General features: G+C 23.8%; 2 protein-coding genes across 4 annotated transcripts in view; both read left to right on the top strand.

Annotated features, from left to right (window-relative positions):
• LOC117174942 (RNA exonuclease 4) overlaps positions 1-4,427 on the top strand; it is an 8,765-nt gene extending 4,338 nt beyond the window's left edge. For both annotated transcript variants that reach the window (XM_033364405.1, XM_033364404.1), the window contains one exon: positions 3,251-4,427. In XM_033364405.1, the coding sequence (XP_033220296.1) occupies positions 3,251-3,823 (573 nt within the window). In that variant the 3' untranslated portion in view covers positions 3,824-4,427. The remainder of the gene's footprint in view (positions 1-3,250) is intronic.
• LOC117174941 (senecionine N-oxygenase) lies at positions 3,772-27,176 on the top strand. 2 transcript variants are annotated; one of them, XM_033364403.1, is made up of 8 exons: positions 3,772-3,859; positions 12,340-12,566; positions 17,338-17,476; positions 19,731-20,046; positions 22,994-23,097; positions 23,202-23,289; positions 23,414-23,577; positions 26,824-27,176. In XM_033364403.1, exons 2-8 carry the CDS (start codon positions 12,361-12,363, stop codon positions 27,157-27,159), a joined length of 1,353 nt encoding a protein of 450 aa, XP_033220294.1. In that variant the 5' UTR covers positions 3,772-3,859; positions 12,340-12,360; the 3' UTR covers positions 27,160-27,176. The 2 variants fall into 2 exon arrangements, with proteins under 2 accessions (XP_033220294.1, XP_033220293.1); XM_033364402.1 differs by lacking the exon at positions 3,772-3,859 and adding an exon at positions 7,869-7,901.

Genomic DNA, 27,176 nt, shown 5'->3' with positions numbered 1-27,176 from the left:
GTTAAAGGTTCATCATTTCAGTTGAAAATTCGCCACTTTGTTTGACAATGAAACTATTTTTATGAAATTTAGTTTTTTGATGTTGTTGAAAGTTAGATTTTTTTTGTTACAAGTAATTTTTGTTACTGAAAATTGCATTCAGTCCAATTGGAAAATTCTATTGTTGTAGTGGACAATTAGTCTGTTTGGTTAAATATTAATATTTTAAACTTGAAATTTAATTAGTTGAGTTTGGGTTCACAACTTATCTTTTTTAGTAAACATATTACTTTTTTATTTTGTAAATCCAACTATTTTAGTCGAAGATTCATTGTTATGGTTGAAAAACATTATGTTAGGCTTAAAATTAAATTTTCATTCTAAAAAAGTGTATTTTTGGTAAAAACTTAATGTTTTTATTTCTAAATTTATCATCTTGTATGATATGTCATCTTTTTGTTTAAAAATTCAAGTGTTTCAGTGAAATATTAATATTTTTATTTGAAAATTCATCACTTTGGTTAAAAATTAAACTATGTTTTTGAAGATCAGTTTTTTTTTTACAATTAATTTTTTCAACTGAAAGTTTAACTTCCACTTTTTGTAAAAAAATAATATTTCTCAGTAGGAAATTCAAGTATTTTTTTCAAAATTCATTGATTAAAGAATGATTTATATGTTACTTTTAGTTGACAGAAATTGCATGATATTAAATTTTTAAAAAATGTAACAGAAGCTTTTTAGAGTTCAAAAACTTCAAACTTAAATTTTTTAATTTGGACATCTTCTTTATGAAGAAGTTGAAATAGTCTCATTTCTGATTCATAGGGTTCAGAATTGAACGATTTAAAAATCAAAACTTTTGAATTTTAATAAATTTAAACTCGAAACCATTAAAATTTGACAGATTGAAATTTAAAACTTAATTGAGTACTTGGTTGAAGGTACAAATAATTTCTGTGTTGATGATTGATAATTTTTTGTTGAAAACTCATCTCTTTTAATGGGAATTTGAAAAATTATCTTTGTATGTTGAAAATCCAACAATTTCCTAAAAAATTAAATTATTCTTTTTGAAAATTTAAATATTTTGCCTAATTCTTTTAAAATAATCTTTTTTGTCGAAACTTTATCTGTTTTGTTGAAAATTCGTCATTTTGGATTGAAAATTCATCTTTTATGGTAGAAAAGTTATATTTTTTTGGTAAAAATAAATTCTAAAACTTTGAAATTTGGATGTGAATTTGTTTTATTCCGTTTATAAAAAATTCGGTGATAAAAATATTGCATGTTAAAAATACTGGCCATTGAATATTAATAGTTAGGGTAATTGTAAAATTGACCAGGGAAAACTTATGGACTTTGGAAAATGAGTTTTTTTTTCGTTAAAATAAATATGAAATTTTCCAATTTTAATATAAAATTGTTTTATTCCAGTTAAATATTTATTTTAAATTAAAGCATTTTTTGGTTGGAAAGATCAAATTATTCCTTGAAAATTCATCCTTTGTGGTAGATTGTTTATAAATAATTTTTGGTTGAAAATTTTACTAGTTTAAGATTATGATCTTTGAATATTACTGGTTAGGGCAAATGAAAAATTGGTGCGGGGAAATTTAGGTGTTTTTAAAAATTATTTTTTTTATTGTTGAAGTAAATAAATATTCAAAAAAATTTAATTCTAATCTGAAATTTTTTATTCTATTTATAAATTTATTTAAAATTAAATATTTTTTGGTTGAAATATCACATTGTCCCTTGAAATTTCATCCGTATCTGTTAAAATTTGAACTGCTCGGTTGAACTCTTTTGTCAAAATAATCTTTTTTTTTATGAAGCTTCATTATTTTAATTAAAAATTAATCTCTGATTAAAAATTCATCTTTTTAGTAGAAATAAATTAATAAATTAAATTTTTTTGAAATTTTAATCTGAAATTCTTTATTCCGGTTAAGGTTAACGTCCCAATTTGGGGGAATGTAAGGATTTGTTTGGCGTACTTTGCGTATTTTAAATCTTAAAAATCGATAAAAGTTCCTAATACCGCACAGTTTGAACATTTTTCATCAATATTATGTCTGCATATCGATACAAAAAAAAAACAATTTTTACTGAGTAATAAAGAATATTTCATTCTGTTCCAATGAACCTATTTGGGCGAATGAATTTTTCCTCTGACCCAGTTTGTGCGAATCAAATGTCCCAATTTTGCGAGTGACGACATATTATATTTCCTACAGTAGCGGGACATCGTGATTGATAAGAACTGACTCCTAACTTAATTTGTTGTTAGGAATTTCAAAGTTTAAACATATAAATTCTTCAGCATAATAATTCACACGATTAAAAAAAAAAGAATATTTTTATCGTTTGCATTTTTAAATTGACTATCTTATTGTTGTTGTAATCGTTTCTCGCACATTTTAATCAAATATTCAATACAAATTCATAAAAAAACAGGCTTCATAAAAGGAAAAAGCTTTCAGAATTGAAATAGTGTGCTGCTTATCTATAAAAACTCCTAATTTTTATGTAACCTTGTTGTTTGAAAACATTCGCACAAATTTTAAGGACAAAATTGTATTTAAATTTAAGAAATTTAAATTAGATTAAAATCCAAATTAAAAATCCTATTTAACGTCCAATAATCAAATTGATGCAAAAAATCCTGTTAAAAATAAAAACAAGAATCCAACAACCAAATTTGGACCACAACGAACAAACAAAATCCAAAAAAAAATCCTATTGTAACCTGAAAAAATGAAAAAAATAATAATTTTTCGTACAAAAATAAAAAAGTGGAAAGAAAAATGAGAAGGCAGCCGATCACATCGCCTTCCTTCTTTTTTCTTTCTTTCGTCTTTTTTATTTTTATTATCATTAAATTACAATAAAAGAACATTCAATTTTATTTTATTATTTTATTTTTATTTTGAATGTTCTTTTATTGTAATTTGATGATAATAAAAGTAAAAAAGACGAAAAAAAGAAGGAAGGGGATTTCGGGAGGTCCGAAAATATTTTTTTTTCAATTTTTTCATATAGGATTTTTGTTGTTTTTTGTTTTTGTTTGTTTGTTGTGGTCCAAATTTGGTCGTTGGATTCTTGTTTTTTTTTTAACAGGAGTATGCAAAATTATATTTTTTCATTGAAAATTTAAATTACTTGGATAAAATTTGAACTACCATGTTAAATATTGATCCTTTTTCGTTCAAGGTTCATCTCTTTAGTTGAAAATTTAACCATTTTGTTGAAAATTCATTGTTTCTAGGCCGAAGTCCAGCTAAAAGCTCTGAAAGAGATTCATAATGCGCAAAAAACAGATCCAATTTTAACCAAACAAATAGCCATGGACTGTGAAATGGTGGGAATTGGCGACGGCAACGAAAGCATGTTAGCTCGAATCTCCATTGTCAATAAATATGGGGTTTGTCTTTACGACAAATACGTGAAACCCACCGAGGAAGTAAAGGATTATAGATCAGCCGTTAGTGGAATTTATCCTCATCACTTGAAAGAGGCCGAGGAATTCAAAACGGTGCAAAAGGAAGTCGCGGAAATGCTGAAGGGACGTCTTCTGGTTGGTCACGCTCTCAAAAACGACCTTGAAGTCCTCTACCTCTCGCATCCAAGATACTCGCAGCGAGATACCTCGCGCTACAAGCCATTCCGAAAAATCGTCAATGGAAATACTCCGAGTTTGAAAAAACTCGCCCATGAATTGTTGGGCGTGAAAATTCAAATGGGCGAGCACAGTTCGGTGGAAGACGCGCGATCTGCAATGCAGCTCTACATGCTCTACAGGAATAAATGGGAGCAGGAGATTAGGACGAAAAGACGATGATTTTTGTTTCTAGTATATAAATTCGCATTTTTTCAGGTAAATTAATATTTTGTATCTTTGTTCTGGTTTAGTCCAGGCTCGAGTTTCGTTTTCTTAGGGAAGTGTTTCGAACTCTTAAAATTGATGAAACGTATATTTTGAATACAGGGTGTCTACTCACCTGGAATATCTAGAAAAACCTGGGAATTTTTTCGAGAACGTTGCTGAAATTTCGGCTAATTCGTAATGTAAAATTAAATAACTATTTTTCTTCTTTCTGTTAAAGTAGCCTTATATTACTGGATTTAATTATTTTTGTGGTTGACGAGTCATTTTGGGCTGAAAATTAGTCTTTTTCGGTTGAAAATTCAACTATTTTGATAGAAACTAATTTACTTGGATGAAAATTGATATTTTCCGTTCGAAAATTCCACTATTTGATTGAAAAATAGATTTTCTTTTGTAATCATATTTTTAGGGTTTAATATTCAAGCGTTTCGTACAAAATTCGTATTTTTGACTTAATAAAACTACAATTTGGTTGAAATTTTTTCTACTTTTTTGTCGTTATTTCGTCTTGGGTTAAAAAATTCATAATTTTTAGTGGAATTTTTAATTGTTTGGGTTAAAAATTCAAAAATTTGGTTTAAAATGAGTCTTTTTGGTTTAAAAATTCAACAATTTTTTGATGCAAATTCGACTATTTTGGTAGAAAATTCTACGATTTGTTGGGAAATTCGACATTTTTTTTTAATTCCACCATTTGGATGAAAATGAACTTTTATGTTCTAATCTCACATTTTTGGGTTGAAAATTCAAGTGTTTTGTACAAAATTCGTCGTTTTAGCTTGAAAAATCAACAATTTGCCTTAAAATTCGTCTTTTTATTACAAATTCAACAATTCGTTTTGAAAATTCGACTATCGTGGTAGAAAATTTCACAATTTGATTTGAAATTCAACCATTTTTTTTAAATTCTACTATTTGGTTGAAAATTAACATTTTGTTCAAATCTCACATTTTTGGGGTTAAAAATTCTGGTGTTTTGTACCAAATTCAACTTTTTAGCTTGAAAATCAATAATTTGCTTGCAGCTTTTTCTACTTTCTTTTTTGAAATTTCTTACTTTGCAAAAAATTTAACTTTTTTGTTGATATTTCGACTTTGGTTAGAAAATCCATCATTTTTAGTAGAATTTTTAATTTGTTGGGTTAAAAATTCAATAATTTGGTATAAAATTAGTATTTTTGGCTTAAAAATTCAACAGTTTGTTTGTAAATTCCACTATTTTGGTAGGAAATTCAACGATTAGTTTATAAATTCAATAATTTGTTTATAAATTCAAGTATTTTGTTGAAAAAATCCACTTTTTGGTTAAAAATTAACTTCTTTGTTCAAATCTCATATTTTTCGGGCTTTTTAGCTTGAAAATTCAATAATTTGGTTGCAATTTTTTCTACTTTCTTGGTTAAAAAAACTTTCTTAGTGAAAAAACAAACTTTTTTAATTAATAATTCATCTTCGGTTTGAATTTTTTTTGGGGTAAAATTCTAATCTTCTTAGGTTTTAAATTCAACAATTTGCTTTAAAGTTCGTCTTTTTTGGTTTAAAAATTCAAGAATTAGTTGGGAAATTTAACTGTTTTCTCGAAAAATTCCACTGTTTGGATTGAAAATTAACTTTTTTGTTCTAATCTCGTATTTTTGGCTTAAAAATTCATTAATTTGGTTTAAAATTAGTCTTTTTGGTTTAAAAATGCCACAATTTCTTTGCAAATTCGACTATTTTGGTAGAAAATTCAACGATTAGTTTGGAAATTCAACAATGTGTTTATAAATTTAAGTATTTTGTTGAAAAAAATCAACTATTTGGTTAAAAATTAACTTTTGTGTTGAAATCTCACATTTTTTTGTTTTTAGCTTGAAAATTCGACAAATTGGTTGACTTTTTTTCTTCTTTCTTGGTTGAAAAATCTTTCTTGGTATAAAATAAAAAATTTTTGTTAATAATTCATCTACAGTTAGAAAATTAATATTTTTTTGGTAGAATTGTAATCTTATTATGTTTTAAATTCAACAATTTGTTTGTAAATTTAATTATTTTCTCGAAAAATTCCATTATTTGGTTGAAAATTAAATTTTTCGTTGCAATCTCACATTTTTTGGTTGAAAATTCAAGTGTTTTGTACAAAATACGTTGTTTTAACTTGAAAATTCAACGGTTTGTTTTCCATTTTTTCTACTTTCTTATCTAAAAAATCGTTCTCAGTATAAAATTAAACTCTTTTCTTAAACTTCGTCATTGATCAGAAAAATTTATAATTTTTGGTACAAGTTTAATTTTTTGGGTTGAAAATTCAACAATTTGGCTTTAAAATTTTCGTTTAAAAATTCAAAAATTTGTTTGAAAATTCGACTATTGTGGTAGAAAACTCAACAATTTGTTTAGAAATAAAACTTTTTTAAATTCTACTATTTGGTTGAAAATTGATTTTTTTCTTCAAATCTCAGATTTTTGGGGTTAAAAATTTAGATGTTTTGTATCAAATTCAACTTTTTAGCTTGAAAATCAATCATTTTCTTGCAGTTTTTTCTACTTTCTTGTCTGAAAAATCTTACTTTGTAAAAAATTATACTTTTTTGTTGATACTTCGACTTTGGTTAGAAAATTCATCATTTTTGGAGTCTGATCTGAAAAATCTTGTCTGAAAAATATTTCTTAGCAGAAAATAAAACTTTTTTGATGATAGTTCATCCTTGGCTGAAAATTCATCTTTTTTGTTAAAAAATTAAAATTTTTGTGGTTTTGATTCAAGATTATAATATTTTGTAGAAAATTCACCTTTTGTGATTGAATTCAACTTTCTTTTCATTTAAAATAACCATATTTTTTGTTTGAAATATCAACAATCCTTTTTTCGTTAAAAATTATTATTTTTTTTTTTTATTTAAATTTAGTTTTAAATTTAGTTTCTTGGCTTGTATATTAATTTTTTAACTGAATATTATTTAACTACTGTAATTATTATTAAAAAATTGATCTTTTCAGTTGAAAATATAATTTTTTGGTTTAAAAGTCATGCATTTTGTTGAAAATATAATTTTTTGGTTTAAAAGTCATGCATTTTGTTGAAAATTCGTCCTTTTTGGTACAAAATCAATCTTCGGGGTTCAAAATTAATTTTGATGAAGAAATTCAACAGTTTGGTTGAAATTTTTTCTCGCTTGACAGAAACAAATTTTTTAGTTGAAAATTTGAATGTTTTGCTTGAATTCAACTGTGTTTTCTAATTATTTCTTTCTGAATTAAACATATTGGTTGCTTTCTCAAATGAAAAAAAAAACAGTTATTTAATTTTACGTATTAAAATTACTATTTTTACGCACTTAAATATTTACAAAGGTTTGAGTAGAGAACCTCGAATGTTGCAATATTGAGAGTATTTGAAGTTGCGTTTCAATTTTGCTATTTTACATATTCTAAGAGTTCATAGTTTAATTTTCTTGTACAGTAATGTCGATATTAAGATGAGAAATTGTGAATTTCGAATTAGTAGAATTTAAGACGTTCCATGGCTTAAAACGTGGTTTACATGTACAGGAAATTTTCGTTGGGACTGCGTATCGCAGTTATTCGAAAGAAAAACTAAATGCCTTGAAGAAGTCCTTATTTTTCGAAAGAATAAAGTCTGTTTGATAGAATCCACTAGTGTTCGATTCTTTCCTTTTGTGGAATTTGCGACCTTGCGAGTTTTACTTCCGTGAGATATCAGATTCGCTTGAGGGATTTAGCTTTTTAACTTTCCAAAAATGGATCAATGAGATGTTAATTATTTGCCTCGGGGCCATTGAAAAATTCTGCGACTTAAGTGGGGGGGGGGGGTCTAAGGCCGAAGCAGACAAATGATTATCAGACTTAATCAGAATGATTGAAAAATACGTTCACTGCCTGGATGTGGTTGTTGTGGTTTAAATAGAATCCGTGCGACCTCGTTATCAGTAGTCTTGCTTTAATAAGTTTTTTTTCTTAATTTCCCTTTGGTTCTTTCAATACTTATTATTCTTTCATCGACAGTTGGACAGGCAACTTTACTGCACTTGTAAGTAAACTGAAATTCTCTTTTTTGTTCACTCAGAGTGGCCGCTAGACCGAGAAACAAAAAAAATGATAGTGAATTTATTTTTTGGCCGGGAATTCGAGAAATTTGTGGAAGATTTCAACTTTTTTAATGCTGAGTTCGATTTTTAAGTTGTTAAATTATAAAATTAATTCATTTCACACTGCGTAATTCTACATTCTTTTCGTCTAGAAATTTTTCATTAAAAAAAAATGTTAAAATAGTTTTCTAGAAGAATTGAAAAATTAAGAGCGTATGAAATTGAAGTTTTAATTTAGTTTGAAATTGAACCTCTAATATAAATGAAGTAGAGATTTTAAAAATTGAGTATTTAAAATGGAACAATAATTTATTTTGCAGAGGGATTCTTAAACAGTTCAAAATCAAGAAATTTACAGAACTTATCGTCAAAAATATAACTATTGATAAAAAGAGATATTTCGGGTTTCAAAAATCGTAGTTTTTTACACGAATGGAACCCGAAATATCTTTTTTTATCAAAATTAATCACCGTGAAAGTATTAAATCTATTAATATAACTGTCGCAATTCGAAAGCCTTAGTTATTAAACGAATGTATACGACCAATTGAAACGTAAACTATTTTTAATTTAAAAATAATTTCAAATTAATATATTCATAATTACTTTGATTAAATTGCAAATCCTATTCAAATATTGTTTCTGTCTAAAATATTATATTTTTTAATCTATTAAATTTAAAAAATTGTGTTAAGAGACAAAACAGTTTTGTAATATTTAGCAATATTTTGACAGTTTATTTAAAATCAATAATAAATTTGAAATTGAAAACATTTAATTTTTTGATTTTTAATATTTTTTTCTTTTTAAATAACATTTTTTAATGATTCATAAATAACAATTAAACAATTATTAATTTTAAAAATTCGGGTAAGTTTAAAAAATATTTAATTTAGAACATGTGAATATTTCAAAAATTTAAAACAAAATTTACATTTTTGATAAATTTGAGATAGAATTGTTTAACCTTTTCAAGGATTTTGAATGGTTTTTAGGATAAATAAAATTTCCTAATATTCCGGGGAAAATTTTAAATGATTGTTTAATTTAAGAAATTAATTTCAACAGAATATTTAAAGAAATCATATTCAGATAAATTTTTAAAGATTTCTAAATAAAGTGTTGAACCTTTTTCAGGAGTTAGAAAGGGGTTTAAGATAATAAAAAGGTTTTCTTAACATTCCTGGGAAATTTTCAAATATTTTTTTAATTTGAAAAATTAATTTTAACAGAATATTTAAAAAGATTTCAAAACAGAAACAAATTTTGATAAATAACAATTGAACAATTATTTATTTAGACAAAATGCGAGAAAGTTTAAAAGATATTTAAAAGTATTGAAACTATTAAAAAATAATTAAAAACTTGAATATTTCAAAAAAATGTTGATGAAATGTAGATTTTAGAATATTTTAAATTAAAAATTAAGTAGCATTTCAAGCATTTGAAAAGGTTTCAAACGAACAAAGAATTTTGTGTGAAGATGCCTAAGAAAATAAAAATTATTTTTTATTTTGAAAACTTAATTTGATAATTTTTTAATTTAATATTTCACAAATTGTAGAAAAATATTTGTTTGTTTGTTAATTTTGCAGGATTTATCAAAAGCTTTAGAAAAAATCGAATCATTTAAAAAGCTATTTAGAACTACTGAAAAAATTGCAAAAATAATTTTAAATGTTAGAACATTTTAAAAAATGTAACACGGGATGTATATTTTTAAAATATTTTAAGCTTTTTAAGGATTTTGAAAGGTTTTAAGATAATAATAAAAATTATATATAATATATATAATATATATATATATATTCCTGGAAAAATTGAAAGTGATTTTTTATTTTTTAACCTTAATTTCAAGAGAATATTTAAAACGATTTCAAAAGAATTTCTAAATTGTCAAAAAAGACTGCTAAATTTTAAAGCATTTTTTTTTATTTTGCAGGATTTAAAAAAAAAATTAGGGAAAAATTCAAATCGTGTTATAGACATTAAGAAATTTAAAAAAAAAATCAAAATTAATTACAAATTTTAAAATATTTTAAAAGTTCAAAATAAAATGTAGTTTTTTTAAGTTTTAAAATAAAAATTTGCAGTTTCTGAAGGATTTTAAAAGGTTTTAAGATAATAAATCAATGTTCTTAAGATTCCTGGAAAAAGTTTTAATTATTTTTTATTCTAAAAAAATTATTTTAAAAAATATTAACAACAAAAACAAATTCTCATTTATAAATAAGAATTAAACAATTATTAATTTGTAATGACTTATAATTAAAATAATTGAACTTATAATATAAAAATTGTTCAGTTTAGATTTAGATTATATTTATATTTTTGAATATTTTGAACAAAAAAATTAGATACATTTCAAGGATTCTGAAGAGTTTCGAAAGAATAAAGAAATTGATTAAGATTCCTGGGAAAATTAAAAATAATTTTTTATTTGGAAGAAGTAATTTTAAGAGAATATTCAAAAAGATTTAAAAAAATTGTCAAAAAAGAATCTGCCATATTTTTAAGCAATTGTTTTTAATTTTTCAAGCCAAAAAAAAATCTAGAAACAATTTCAATTCTGTTAAAGACATTAAGAAGATTAAACAAATTTCAAAAATAATTTAAAATTTGTAAAGATTCAAAAAATGTTTAAAAATGAAAATTTTCGAAGCTTTGGAAATTAAATTTGGAAGCTTCTTAAGTATTTTTAAAGCTTCCATGATAATAAAACAATTTTGTTAAGATTCCTGGAAAAAAATTTTATTATTTTTTATTTTGAAAAAAATATATTCTGATTAAATAATTCAAAGTATAAAAATACATTTTGAACAAATTAAAATAATTCATAAGAGAAATTTTTTATCGTTTAATTTTCAATGTTTATAACTTATAATTGCTTAAAATGATAAAATTTTGAAAATTTATACATTTTTTGATTTTTCAATTTAGAGCATTGAAAAAGATAGCGTTGATTCATACATTTTTTTAAATCAGTGAACAATAAATTAAAAATAACCAATTTAAATTTAATTTCAATAAAATGTATAAAAGTTTAAAATTTTGCAGTTAACGGCGTTTGAATTTAAAATTTTGCATGCTTTAATTTTAACAAGTAATTAAATTTAAAAAAATCTTCTAATTTCAGTGATATGAAAAATTTTTGTGAATCTTGAAAAAACTGGAAAATGGCCGAAAATTTGTTAACTTGATTAAAACGGCCACCCTTTCATTGAAACTGAAAATAAATTCGGTTGAATATTTTTACAGATATCTGGAAATTATTGTCATTAAGAAAAAAACACTGAAAATACTCTTTAATCTCTAATTCTTCTTCAATAGTAATTTAATAGAGATCTTCAAAAATGATTGTGTGCTGTAGTATCTTTAGAGAGGGTATCTATTTATATAATTACCTGGGTCGAGTAGATGACATTTTCGTAAGTTTAAGATATATTTGTTTCTGAATATCAAGTTAGAGAGTAATGTTACTTAAAAACAAAATTGGAACAAATTTATCTTTAATAAATTAATTCCCGATCGTGAGTTAAAATTATATTTTTAAAAGCTGATAAGTTCGTAAAATTGTTTACAATTCTATTAATTAGCGTCTTGAATTTATTTTCAGGGAAAGTTTCAATTAATTAAAATGTTAAAATTCTTCAAAATCATTTCATTCGTTCATGCTTATCTTATCAAATTTAACTTAAATTATCATTAGAAGATTCCTTATCATCCAAATACCCTCTAATAAAGTGTAAAGTATATATGATTAATCATACGGTAAAACACATAAAGATAAGCAAGTCGTGTGCGAATATATAAAAATTGAATCGAATAGAATGTCTCATTAGTTACACTAAATTTAGAGGTAATTTTTCTCCTTTTCTTATTATTTATAAAACTGCGTTTTCTAGTTTAAAAATAACAAAATTTCCAAAATAATTTTAAATTTAAAACAAATTTAAAACAACTTCTATATTTCTCAAGATTTTGAAATAAAATTTTGAAGCTTTCCAAGGATGTTTAAACTATTTAAAAAGAAAATAATTGAATTTCTAATTTAAGAAGTATTAAGTTAAATTTTTTTCAATTTTTAAATATTTGAAATTTCTAGCTTAGAATTCCTTAAAATTATATAATTTTGAAAATTTTAAAGTTCATTGTTTGAATCGAATAGAAAGTCTCATTAGTTACACTAAATTTAGAGGTAATTTTTTTCCTTTTCTTATTATTTATAAAACTGCGTTTTCTGGTTTAAAAATGTACAATTTATATTTCAATTGGTTTTTGATGTAGGTCATTGACTCTGATATCAGTGGAACGATAAAAGTTATTACTATTTTTCAGTGATACTATTTTGTGGGGGTTTACGGTAAAATTTATTTTCAGGATATTTAAATAAATTTAAAAATGCGGATTGCGGTAATTGGTGCTGGGTCAGCAGGCCTCGCTGCCCTCAGACATTGCAGTGAACTAAAAAATCAGGATGGATCTGCCATGACAGTTGTTTGTTATGAAAAAACAGATCAAGTCGGAGGAACTTGGGTTTATGTCCCAGATGTTGGAGTGGATCGTTTTGGTTTGCCAATCCACTCCAGCATGTATCAAAATCTCAGGTATTGTTAAAGAAAATAGGAATTATTAATCAACTAACAATATTTATATTTTAGAAGATTTTAAAATATAAATCAGATTTTTATTTTTGAACATTAACATTTTTTAAAAATTAGAATTACTTATTAGATAAGTTTTTAAATAGTAGGTTTAAAACATTTGAAACAATAATTAGTTATTAATCATTTCCAACTCAAAATTGAAATTTCAAAAAAATATATTTCGAATGGAGCGAAAACGAATTAAACTTGTATTCTTTATATATTTTTTAAAATTGGAGAATCTCAAAATTGAATGATTTAAAAGTAAAATTTCAAAAATAGGACAATTTCACGGTGGCCGCTGGGCCGGGAAACCGGGAAATGACAGTGAATTATTTTTTTTACCGGGAATTTTACAAATTTGTGGAAGAAAAATCTGTCCACGTTCGATTTCAACAGTTTTTAAATAATTACTGAAATTGTTATGTTTTTCAATTATGCTATTATTCAGCTTGCAATGCGTAATTCAAAAATTTCTATTTAAAAATATTCCATTAAAAGTTTTTATTTCTAAGCTTACATTTTTAATTCAAAGAAATTTTAAATGCCTTCTTAACGACTTGAACAAATAAAAAATAAAAGCCTTTGATGTTGAAAATTTTTGAGAAAAAACATTTTTATTTCATAAATAAATACATTTTTTTTAATTGATCTGTACTTTAAGTAATAAAAAGTGAACAAAAACGATTTGACAAAACGGATTTCAACCAGTTCAAAATTTAAGAATTTTCACATTTTAACGTTAAAACTTAAACGATTTCAATTTGAAAGTCTTAGTCATTAAACAAATGTGAACGTGTGACTAAGAGTTTATAAACTATTTTTCACTTAAAAATAACTTCATAATAATATATTCTTAATTAAAGGATTTTATTAAATTGAAAATGTTGTTTCAGTCTAAAATATTCCATTTTTAACGCAATCAATTTGAAATTTTTAATTAAAAAAAAGACCAATTATTGAATATTTAGCAATATTTGAATTTTTATTTAAGACAAGTAAATTGAAACCAAATATTTAAAGGTAAAGAATCTTAAACTGAATTGTTTGACATAGAAAACCTGGAATCGTTAAAATTTCGAAGAGCCTTTAAACTGTGAACGTTACAATTTTAATTGTTGTATTTAAAAAATGCTTAATTTGTAAGTGAAATTTAAAATTTTTTATGTATAATTTACAAATGAACATTTGTAGAAAAAATTTGAGTAATTTTAAGAAATATTTAGGTGTTTTAAAAAGATAAAAAATTATCATGAAAATTTGAGAAAGTTTTCTTTAAATCTACTAGAATCTTTTTTGAAAATTTTATTTAAATCATTGAAAAACTTTTTAAATATTCTCTTAAAATAATTTTTCAAAATGAAAAGTTATTTTTAATTTTCCTATGAATCTTAAGAAAATGTTTTTATTCTTTTGAAGCCTTTCACAATTCTTGAAAAGAATTAAATTTTTTCTTTAAAATCTGTGATAATCTACATTTTGTTTTATATTAGACTATCATTTCAAGTTTTACATTAAGTTTTAATCTTTTCAAAACTACTACATTTCTCATAAAATTACTCAAATTTCGCCTGCAAATCATAAATGTTCCATTGTTATTTATACATCCAAATTGTAAAGAAATTTTCTAGAATTTTCAGGATTCTCTGAAAATTGTAGAAAAAATTCAATTCATTTTGACAGATAGTCAAAAGTTCTGACAAAATTTCCAAAATAATTTTAAATTTAAAACCAATTTAAAACAACTTCTAGATTTCTCAAGATTTTGAAGCTTTCCAAGGATGTTTAAACTATTTAAAAGGAAAATAATTGAATTTCTAATTTAAGAAGTGTTAAGTTAATTTTTTTTCAATTTTTCAATATTTGATATTTCTAGTTTAGAATTCCTTAAAATTATATAATTTTGAAAATTTTAAAGTTGATTGATTGATTTTTTAATTAAGAACATTGAAAATAATAACGTGAATTTATATTTTTTTATATTGAAAAATGTTAGTACCTTCAATTTTATACGCGTACATTATTGAGCATTTGAATAAAAAAAATATTCAATTAAAAACTTTTAAATTTCAATTCTAAAAGTTCAAAATTTAACAGTTACGCTTTGAGTGCTTTCTTTTGCAGTTCAGTTTTTATTACCTCACGTGGAAATTTTTTAGCTTTATTGTTCCATTTTTTTAATTTGATTGACCGTGGAAAATATTTACGAACCGGGAAATGACCGGGAATTTATTTCGTCGATTTAAACGGCCACCCTGAATTTCAAAGCAATTAAAACTTGATATTTTCAGATTAGATTTTTGGAAATTTGTATCATTCAGAATTAGAAGGCATTGAAATTTTATGTCTCTAATTGAATGCGTTCAAAATTAAAAACTTTTGGATTCAAATAATTTGCAATATTAAGAGATTAAAATTTGACAATTTAAAGTTGAAAACTGAATTGAACGTTTCAAAGTAAAAGATTCTGAAATTCTAGAAATTGTAATTATTATTGCATAAAAAATTATAATTTTGCATTAAAATTGATTAGAACAAATTTTCATGATTCATGTTTTTAAATCTTCTACTAGAAATTATTATATCTAATATTTGAGTTTTTTCGTAAGCTGAGTTTGAAATCTTCAATATTATGGATTATTTAAAAAACTCAATTTTTAATGCCTAATTCTAAAATCTTCTAATTTTTAAGGCTTATGTTTGAGAAATCGAGAAAAAATCTAAAAATCGGACAATTTCAAGATATTAAATTAAAAATTAAAAAAAGAAGAATACAAAACTATTTTAAAATAGAAGAATCTCGAAATTTAACGATTTCAGATTAAAATTTGAAAAATAGATCAATTTCAAATCAATAGAATCTGAATATTTTCAGATTAGATTTTTGGAAATTGGTAAAATTAAATGCGCTCAAAATTGAAAACTTTTGAATTTAAATAATTTTCAATCCAAAGTGATAAAAATTTGACAATTTGGAAATGAAAACTAAACTGAATGTTTCAAAATTTTAAAATTCTAGAATTTTAAATTGTTATTGTATAGAAAATTATAATTTAACATTGAAATTGATTAGACCAATTTTTCTAAGATAATAAAATATATTCACTGTCAGTTTCGCCGTTCAAAATGAAAAATTTCAATTACAAACATTTAAAATGCAAGGACTTTGAGAAAATTTAAATTGTTTGGAAATCACTCATTTTTAAATTGGTTATTGTACGTTTAAAAATTCAAACGTTTCAATTATAATTACAAAATTAAAACTTGATTTAGCATTGAAAATGAAAATTCAGAACTCTAAAATTGTAACCATTCAATACTAAAAAATTATTCAGTTACTAAGGTATTAATTTTTCAGACTTATTTTGATATTCAAACATTACGATTTTTAATTTTTTAATTACAGATCCTTTTCTAATTTTAATTGCAAAATTAAGACTAAATTCAGCGTTCAAAATAAAAATTTGGAGCTTTAAAATTGTAACCATTCCAGTTTAAAAAATTATTCAATTACTAAGGTATCAATTTAAGATTTATTTTGGTATTTGGATAACACAATTTTGAACTTTTAAATTTGAAATCTTTGATTTATAATAATTCATTTAGATTAATTATTCCTTGAAATTCTTGAAATTTTCTAATTAAATATTTAAAAAATTTTAAATGATTGATTTTTTAAATCTTGTACTAAAAATCGGAAAGTCTTAATGTATTATTCGACATTTTCTTGTAATTTGAGTTTGAAATGTTCAATTTTTGGAACATTTTTCAAATAAAAAATAATTAAATTTTTAATGCTTACTTTTAAAATCTTCTCATTTTTAAGGCTTGAGTTTGAGAAATTGACGAAACCTTTTAATTTCAAATCGTTTAATTTTTAACACTTCCTTTAGCATTATTATTCATTCTTGAAATTTTCTAATCAAATATTTGTGAAGTTTAAATTATTTTTTTAAATCTTCATCTAAAAATCGGACAGTTTTTAAATATTACATTGAAAATTAAAAAAAAAAAATAATAAGATTGCTTTATATGATTCCAATGTTGAAAATTGCAGTTTTCAGACGTATAATTGAAAATTATTTTAAGCTGAATTTAAAATGTTCATTAATTTGAAACTTTTTCAAATAAAGAATAATTAAATTTTCAATGCCTAAGTTCTAAAATCTTCTCTTTGTAAGGCTTGAATTTGATCAATTATTGTTTTTTTTTATTCATTGTGGAACCATCGATTTCAAAATTGTTAAATTATAAATCCTTCCAACTGAAAATTGTAAAACTATCGGGTCTTTCAATTTAATATTCTACAATTTCAAAAATTTACAAAACAGACTTAAATTTAAACCAAACAATTCAGAACATTTTAATCTAAAATTATTATATTTAAAACTCACTATCAAGGCTTTAAATATAAATTTTTTTAGTTTTGATAAATTTAATAGTAAAATTGTCCTGGCATTCTTAATATTTGAATTTAAAAATAAAAAATCGAAAACACCGTGAAATTTAAAATCGCTAAAAATTAAGAAATTTCAAAATTGCGCAGTCCAAAATATAATTTCAAATTCAAATTATAGAAATTTTAAAGATGATAAATATATTGTTAATAAATATCATATCATATAGTATCAAATATGATTCAAAGTTGATTATACTCTTGAAAATGATTAATATATATTATGATTATAATTTTTTTCAAATTTTCGTATCTAAAATTAATCAAATTTCATAGGACAAATCTTCCAAAGGAGGTAATGGGTTACCCAGACTATCCACATGCTGAAAATCCAAAGAGTTACTTAACACGTTCTGAGATCCTCGAATTTCTCAATTCTTATTGCGATCATTTTCAGCTAAGAAAATTAATTTCTGTAAGTTGCAATAAATTATTTTATCTGTTTAAAAATGTTTTTTTTTCTAATTTAAAGTCAAAAAAGGTGGAGGCGGGGGGGTCCTTCACATTCATGCACGTAATGAGAACTTACTCCTGAAGATTATCTTCATAGTTATAAATTTTATTATTTTGTTGAAAATTTAACATTTTTCTTAAAAAGACATCCTTTTTGGTGGCAAATTCACCTATTTTGTTGAAAATTCGTCTTTTTTTAGTTAAAAATTCAGCTCTTCTCGTAGAACATTAACCGTTTGTTTAAAATTCATATTTTGTTGCTGATAAGTCAACTGAAATCTTTTTTGTATGAAAACTATTTTTTTTTTAATTTGTCTTTTTGATTTAAAAATTCACCTATTTTAGCAGAAATGACACCTTTCTTGGATAAAGGTGCAACTACATATTTTTTTGAAAAGTCAACAATTTTGTTGAAGTCATACTTTTCGATTAAAAATTCTGCTGTTTGGTTGAAAATTGAACTATTTCGTAGAAAATTGATTTTTTTCGTTTAAATTTAATACTCTGGTGTTGAAGGAGAACTGTAATATTTTCTGGATAATAAGTCAACTTTTTTGTTGAAATCTTATTTATTGTTACTTTTTAATTAAAAATTCGTCTTTTTTAAGAGAAATTTTATCTTTCTTGGATAAATATGCAAATGTTTGGTTGAAAATTAAACTGTTTTGTTAAAAAGTGTTACTTTTCGATTACTATTTCGTAGAAAATTTACTTTTTTTTAAATGTATGTTTTGATGTTGAAAAATGAAGGGAAATATTTTCTGGATGAAAGTTCAACTTAAAAAAGAATGTATCGTTTTTGATTAAAAATTCATCTGTTTTAGTACAAATTTCATCATTCTTGGATAAAAATGCAACTATTTGGTAGAGAATTCAACTATTTTGTTAAAAATGAATCCCTTTTGGTTAAGAAATTCGTCTTTTTGATTTGAAAATTCCATTTTTTTTTGTAGAAAGTTATTTTTGGTTAAAAATTCATATTTTCATCTTGAAAATCCAACTGGAATCTTTTTTGGGTGATAATTCAACTTTTTTCCAAATAAAAATTCCTTTGTGTTAAGAGAAATGTCATCTTTTTTCATTAAAAATGCAACTATTTCGTAGAGAATTCAACAATTTTGTTAAAAATGCATCCTTTTTGATTGAAAATTCGTCTTTTTCGATTGAAAATCCAATTGTTTCTTAGAAACCTATTTCTGGTTTAGAAATGCATATGTTTATTGTAAAAATTCAACTAAAATCTTTTGTAACCGAAAATTCAATTATTTTATTTCAAACTTTATTTTTTTGAATTAAAAATTCATCTGTTTTAGTAGAAAAATCATTTTTTTCTTTATGAAAATTCAACTTTTTGAAAGAAATTTTGTTGAGAAATAATTTTTTTTCTTGCGGATTTATATTTTTAGTTGAAAATTCATCTCGTTGGTTAATAGTTTAAGTATGTTGTTAAAAATTAATTTTTTTGATTGGAGACTAATGTCTGTTTGAAAATTTATCTGTTTAGTCGACAAGCCTTTTTTTGGTTTACAATTCATTTTTTAACTGAAAATGTCACTCTTCAATTCAATTTTTGTAAAAAAAATTGGTCTTTTGGCTTGAAACTTCAAAAATTTAAATAAACTTTTATTTCTTGAGTGAAAAATCTTTATTTGTTGAAAAGTCGTCTTTTTTGTTTTAAAATTCTTTCTTTTTATGTATAAATTTGATCTTTTTCGATTTAATTATGAACTTAATTATAATCATTTTGTTTAAAAAAATAATCTTTTATGGTAAAAAATATATTTTTTGTTTAAAATAAATGATAAAATTTTAAAAAAATTTAATGTGTATCTGAAATACTTTTTTTGCGCAATAACTAGCAAAACAGTTTTGGAAACTAAAAATTACGTGGAATAAGAGGGCGGGGGCAGAAATATTTTGTTAGGGTTTGTTACAGGTTATCCGTTACGTAATTTAACTACGGCCCCTAAGTATAATCTGATCCAATTTTTAACAAGCAAACCACTATATCCGATGTATGTTATTTCCAAATCGTAACCACAGACCATATCTGACAAAGAAAAAAATCTTCAGAAATATGATAAGGGCAATGAAATATAGAAAATGTGACTTTAAAATTATTTATCAATAAATTTATTATTGATGAGCATGTTTTTTTAAAGAAAATGATTGATATTGTATCAATATTTTTAATAAATCCACTTTATAAATTTTAGTTCCTTCATCACGTAGAATTGATAGAGCCACTTTCGGTATCTCAACCGGAAACGACTGCCGAAGAACAAAAAAACGCAAATGAAAACCGCTACCGGCAGAAGTGGAAAATCAGAGTGAAAGATTTAGAAAAACAATCTGTAAGCGAGGAAATATTTGATGCCGTGATGGTTTGTAACGGACATTACTTCAAACCAAGCATTCCAAAAATCAAGGGCGATGAGAATTTTCAGGGTCAAAAAATACATAGCCACGATTATAGAGTTCCTGATATTTTTAAAGACAAATCTGTTGTTGTTATTGGCGCCGGTCCATCAGGTAAGACCAGCCAGAAATTATTTTATTATCATTCAGATACTTTTAATTTTATTTCAGGTATTTATCATTTGTATTTATATTTTCTGTCCCTTTCTGCCCCTTTTCTGTTAAAATAATTTTACACATATTTTTTAAAGCATGAAAAAAGTATTAAAAATTAACTTCACTATTTATTTTGAATGTTATTCTTTAGTGTACAAATTATGAAATTGTTTTCTTGTTTTTCCACTGAAGTGCGAACTGAATTTATAAAATCCAATAAAAAAATCACAATATTTTTGTTTGAAAGTTTATTCTTCCCGGTTGAAAAGTCTACTATTAAATTTTTTGTTAAGAATTCATCGTTTTTATTTATAAAATTTTATGATTCGGTTCTAAATTGAATTATTTTCTTGAAAATTCAACTGTTTTGTTGAAACTTCCTCTTTTTTGCTTGATTATTTAATATTTTGATTGAATTTTTGTTTCTTTCTTGATTAACAAATTTTTTGTTTAAAAATTCAACTGTTTAATTAAAAATTCATCTTTTTAGTTTGAAAATGTCTCTTTTTTTGTAACAATGTAATCAAGTTAAAATTTTATTTGTTATTTATTATTAATGATTAATTTTCAGCTATAATAGGAATAATAAAAATAATAAAAACATGTTATAAAAATAATTGACTTATTTATTCAGAATTTCATCTTGCTAAAAATTAATCGGTTTTTGTAGAAAATAACTCTTTTGTTGAAGATTCAATTTTTTTGTTGAAAATTCACACTTTTGAGTTGAAAAATCAACTTTTTGGTTGAAAATTCGTCTTTTTTGGTAGGAAATCAATTTTTTGTTGTAAAAATTCAACTTTTGGTTGAAAATAAATCCTTTTCGGTTAAATTTTAGGTTTTGGTTAAATCTTTATGTAGAAATTTCATTTTTTTTAGTTTAAGATGCATATGGTTAAAAATTAAAATGTTCTAAATTTATATATTTTTTTGAAGATTCGTCTTTTTTCATAGAAAATCAATTTTTTGTTAAAAATGCTGCTGTTTGGTTGAAAATTAATCTGCTTTAGTTGAGGATTTAAGTATTTGGTTTAAAAATCGCTTTGTTAGTTAAAGAGTTGAAAAATCCTTTTTTTGAAGTTGATAATTCAATTCCTTGGTTAAAACTTTCTACAAAGTTAATTTTTTTGGCTGGAGATTCATAATTTTATTTGAAAATTCGTTTTCATTTTTGTAAAAAAATTAATTTTTTTAACTGAAAATTTAACTATTTTGTTGAAAATTAATATTCTCGGGTTCAAAATTCGACTGTTTTTATCAAAAAATTCGTCTTCTCGGCTTAAAAATTCAACAATTTAATTGAAATTTTGTCCATTCTTAACAAATAATTTTTTATTGTTGAAAATTAATCTGTTTTACTAGAGCATTCGAGTATTTTCTTTAAAATATTTCGTCTTTTTTTATTCAATTGAATTGTTTGTTATTAAAAAATAAAAATTTTTGGCTGAAATACGAAATATTATATTTTTAGATGAAAGTCCATCTTTTTAGATTGAAAATTCAAATCCTTGGTTGAAAGTTGAACTATTTTATTTCGTTTTCTTGCTAGAAGATTAATAATTTTAGTTTAAAATTCCACTGCTTGGTTGAAAAAAATTTTTTTTGGTTTAAAATTCATATTTTAAGTTGAAAATTCAACTGTTTGATAGAAAATTCGTCTATTTTACTTAAAAATTCAACAATTTGATAGAAAATTCTACTTTTTGATGGAAATTCAACTGCTTTGTAGAACATTCATCCTATTGGCTTGCAAATTTAAAAAGTTGGTACAAAATTTAACAATTAAATTTTTTGATTGAAAAGTGATTTTTTTTTAGACTAAATATTCAACTATTTGGTTGAAAATTCATATTTTTGGTAGAAAACTAATCTTTTTGGTAAAAAATTCTAATATTTAGTTAAAAATGTATGCATTTTATTAAAAAATTCTTGTTTTTTGTACAAATTAATTTTTCTTTGTTAAAAATGCAACTGCTTATTTGAAGATTATTTTGTTTTAGTTGAGGATTCGATTATTTTATTGAAAATGTATCTTTTTTAAATTAAATAAAATTGTTTTTTATCATGAATTAAAATCATTTTTTTTTCAAATATCCACCAATATATTAGTTGTTAAAAAATCATTTTTTTAGGTTGGGAATTCAATTCCTTTGTTGAAAGTTGAACTACTTTTTTTCAATCTTTTTTTTTGTTGGTTAAAAATTAATAATTTTGGTAGAAAATTCACCTCTTCAGTTGAAAATTGAGCTACTTTCTTGAAACGAATTAAGTAAACATTACACTTTTAACTAAAAATTTGAATATTTTGTTTAAGAAATTCGTCTTTTTGTCTTTTAAATTCAACAATTGGGTATAAAATTCCACTATTTTTTTATTAAAAAATAATTTGTTTACATGAAAATTTGACTATTCCTTTTTTGGATAAAAATTAATTTTTTAGTTTAATAATTCAACTAATTGGCCGAGAATGTATTTAATTTTTATTTAATTTGGTCTTTTTTAGTGTGCGAGAGATTTAATAAAAACTATAATTTTGTTCACCTTTTCTAGGAAAAGGCTCAAATTAATGATGATTAATTGCTTAAATAATTTGAAACGGTCCTTCAATAAAATTTTAATTCTTAATATTCATTAACTGCATCATTAATTCCAGAAAATAACTTTTTACGATTTGCAGGGTCAAAATCGTTTAAACAAATTAAAGTTTTCATAGTTCCAGTTTTTAAAAATAAATACTTTAATCACAGAAATCATTAAAAAATCATCTAACTTCATGAAAAAATATATAAATTCCTATAAAAAGATGTTTTTTTTCGTTAAAAAAATTACCCTATTTATCCCTTTTTGAGCTCCTTTTGCGTTGTGATCCCTGTTAATTTCTAGATATATTTATTTGTTTACAAAGGTATGGATTTGGCATTAGAAATATCTTCTACTGCGAAAAAAGTAATTCTCAGTCACCATTTGAAGGACCCTATCCTTACAAAGTTTCCTGACAATGTTATCCAGGTTTATATAAATATATTAAATAAAAAAAGACCTTAATTTTTTTTATATTGATGAAATTAATTTCTTTATGTTTCACGAAAAATATTTATCCCTAATTTCTACAGAAACCGGATGTTCTCGAATTCGGCGACGACAAAGCAATTTTCAAGGACTATTCTGAAGAAAAAATTGATGCCATATTTTATTGCACTGGTAATGCATATGATTTAATTTCAAAAATATATAATACTTTCTATCCAAATTATTCTCCTTGGATTTAATTATAATCTATAATATAGTTAAATTATTTTGTTAATAATTCATCTTTTTTTAACAGGCTACAAATACAGCTTTCCGTTTTTATCTGAAAGTTGTGGAGTACGAGTCGATTCTAATATGGTGACACCTTTATGGAAACATTTAATTTCTATAGAAAATCCAACTTTAGCCCTTGTAGGTCTTCCATTTTATGTTTGCGCCTTCAGCATGTTTGATTTACAGGTGAGTATTTATCTTTAACCCTTAAAGGGCATACTGGGTGTAAATCACCCAGCGACTTATTTGCGCTTTAACAAAACGTACCAAATTCAAGAAAATGGAACATATGGCGCCAGATTAACATTTGACATGAAAACTTATTTTTCTATGTAATTTTCACATAATTTTGATTTTTCTAATTTTTTATGCAGTTTAAGATCAATAAAATTGTTTAATCACGCAAAGTACGGTGTTTCGTTTTTCATTGAATTCAAGTAAAATTTTAAGTGAAAATATCAAAAACTTTAAAAGTTATGAATTTTAGAGTGAAAGAAGTCATTTTTTAATTTTTGTACAAAAAGGATTTTTTTAACTACTTTAAATATCAAAAACCTTTTTCTCCTTAAACTAGATAGATTAAACAACATTAATTGATTTTATTGTAAAAAACTATCCAATATCGTTGGCACAGCACACGTTTGAATACCCTTGGGTGTTAAACACCCAATATGCTCTTTATGTAATTTTACGGAAGTGTGCCCTTTAAAGGTTAATTTTAAACAAGTTTTTATTAACGAATGCATTCTTTAAATTTTTTAAGTTTGAAAATTTTCTTTCCCCTATTTTCCCCTCTTTTTACCCCACCCCCTTTTTTTAACAATTCATCTTTCCCCTTGTTTAAAAGAAAATTTTTAACCCAATAAGAAAATCCAACTACTTTTGTTTGAAAGTTAATACTTTTTATTTGAAAAGTTTACTGTTTTTTTTTTCTTGGGAATTCAATTTTTTGGTTAAAAATTTAATTATTTGGTTGAAAATGCAATTATGTTTTTGATAAATTTGCTGTTTTTTTCTTGGGAATTTAATTTTTTGGTTGAAAGTTTAATTATTTGGTTGAAAATGCAACTATTTTTTTGAAAATTCATCTTTATTGAGTCTCCGTAGGAAAAACATCTTTTTTTGGTTAAAAGTATATTATTTATCATTGAAAATTCTACAATTATATTTTTTTTTAATTTTTTTAAATTTAATTTCCAAATAATAAAATATAATTTGAGAATTAGTCTTTTCTCTATTTTTAACCCTTTTTAAAGAATAATTCATATTTTTTCATCTGTTTTCATGAAAATTAATAGAAACCAGTAATAAAATCGAACTATTTTTGTTTGAAATTGAATACTTTTTATTTGAAAAATTCTACTATTTTATTCTGGGCTGAGAATATATGTTTTTGATTGAAAATATCATTATTTAGTTGAACATGCAACAATTTGTTAAAAATCCATCTTTATTGATTGAAAAGTCAACTCTCCGTAGAAAAAAAAACATATTTTTTGGTTTAAACTATATTATTTTTAATTGAAAAGTCTACTATTATTCTTTTGGTTAAAAATTAGTTTGTTTTGGTCGAGAGTTCAACTATTTCATTGAAAATTCATCTTTTTTCATCAAAAATTCATCGAATTTTGTATCGAAAATTCGCCCTTATGGGTGAAAAGTGTATCTCTTGGTAGCAAAGTAATTTTATTTATTGAAAGTTTATTATTTTTAATTAAAAAATATATTATTAGATTCTCGGCCGAAAATCAATAATCAAACAAATAAAAAAAATGAATCTTTGTTTAAAATTCCGGTTTTGGGGTTGAAAATTAACTCTTGTTTCAAGTTTCTATGTTCGGGTTGAAATTTGAACTGTTTTGTATAAAAATCGTCTTTTTTACTTCAAATTTCAAGAGGTTGGTAGAAAATTCAACTGTTTAATTACAAATTGATTTTTCTGTTGAGAATTTATATTTTTTGTTTGAACATTTAAGTTTGTTATAGAAAATTCGTCTTATTGGGTTTAAAATTCAACAATTTAATTATATCATTTTCTTGCTTAACTGCCAAAATTTTATTTGTAGAAAATTCAACGTTTTGGTTCGAAATTCGTGTCTTTTTCTTGAAAATTCAACTATTTACTTGGAAATCCATCATTTTGGTAAAAATTCATTTTCTTCGGATTTGGCATTCAACTTTTTTATAACAATTTTTGTTTTGTTTTAGAAATTCAACTATTTGGTGAAAATTTAATTTTGATGTTGAATATTCATATTTTTAGGGTGAAAATTCAAAAGCTTTGTAGAAAATTCATCTTATTAGCTTGGGAATTTAACAATTTGATTGAATTTTTTCTTTCTTAACTGAAAATCCTTTCTTGGTAAAAATTAGGAACTGAAAATTCGTTTTTTTTTTATTTGATAATATTTTTAGGTTGAAAATTCAAATATTTGGCTCAAAAATCAAATTTTTTGTTCAAAATTCCTGGCTTTTTTTGTGAAAGTTCAACAATTTGATTGTAAATGCAACTATTTGGTAAAAAATAATTCTCATTTGGTTGAAAATTTATTTTTTCGGGTTTCTAAGTCCAATTTTGTCTTAAAAAATTGGTATTTAGGTTGTAAACTTAACTTTTTGGTTGAAGAATCATATTTTAATGTTGAAAATTCAAAAATATTTTGTAGAAATTTCATCTTTTTGGCTTTATAATTCGAAAAAATGTTAGTGTAAAATTTATATTTTTAGGTTGGGCATATAATTTTTTGTATAAAATTCATTCTTTTGCTCGAAAATTCTATTATCTGATTGAAAATTACCTTTTTCGTTAAAAATTTAAACAGTTTTGTGGAAAATTCGTCTCATTGGCTTAAAAATTCAACAATTTAATTGAATTTATTTCTTTCTTAATTAAAAAATTTTTCTTGTTAAAAAATTTAACTCTTTTCTTGAAAATTCTTCCTTTTTGTTTAACAATTCATCTTTGTAGGTTGAAAATGCAAAGTATTTGGTTAAATATTCAACTTTTTGGTCACAAATTTGTGTTTTTTTGCTTGAACGTTCAACTATTTGGTTGAAATGGTCGGATTTATACATAAGTCAAATTTTTTCAATAACATTTGATTTTTAGCTTGAAAACTCAATTGTTTTATTGAAATTTTTTTTTCAAAATTCAGCTATTTTGTTGTAAATGCCTCGAAATCTTAAAAATATAATACTTAGATTAATTTTATTTAAAAGGATTTATTCCCCTATTTACGTGAAAAAATCGTCCTATTTTTCCTATTTATAAGCAAATTTTGTACTTTTTTTGAACCTAAAATAGTTCAATTTTGAATATAATGGGATGGACGTAAATTTTCCGTAAGATATTTTCTTCTACTGTAATTTTTAATCTTGAAATTACGAACTCTATCAATTTTCTATCTGATCAATATAAAATGAAATTTAAAGGTTCGTTTCACTTTGAAATTCTGGAAAGAAGAGAAGCAATTTCCATCGAAGGAAGATATGTTGGCTGATGAACTTCAAGAAAAAGACAGAAGAATCAGTCTTGGATTATCAAAAAGACAATTCCATATGATGGGACCTGAACAAATTCATTATTACGACGATTTAGCAAATACTGCAGAAATAGTACCTTTACCTCCCGTTCTTACCAAACTTCATAACGACAGTAGTACTCGATTTTTGGATGATTTGGTGCATTATCGGCAAGACAGATATAAAATTTTAGATGATGAGAATTTCATACAACTTGAAAGTCTACCGACATTGACTGAAAAATAATTAGAAAACTAATACGG

The sequence above is a fragment of the Belonocnema kinseyi genome, chromosome 6, assembly GCF_010883055.1.
Source record: "Belonocnema kinseyi isolate 2016_QV_RU_SX_M_011 chromosome 6, B_treatae_v1, whole genome shotgun sequence".
Taxonomy (NCBI): domain Eukaryota; kingdom Metazoa; phylum Arthropoda; class Insecta; order Hymenoptera; family Cynipidae; genus Belonocnema; species Belonocnema kinseyi.
This window is presented reverse-complemented; position numbering and strand designations above follow the sequence as displayed.

Bases quoted from the DNA above. Each gene is read 5' to 3' on its own strand.
- LOC117174941 (XM_033364403.1), top strand. From the start codon at position 12,361: ATGCGGATTGCGGTAATTGGTGCTGGGTCAGCAGGCCTCGCTGCCCTC. The intron at 17,477-19,730 runs GTAAGTTGCAAT...TATAAATTTTAG, and splicing joins AGCTAAGAAAATTAATTTCT to TTCCTTCATCACGTAGAATT. The intron at 23,578-26,823 runs GTGAGTATTTAT...TGAAATTTAAAG, and splicing joins TCAGCATGTTTGATTTACAG to GTTCGTTTCACTTTGAAATT.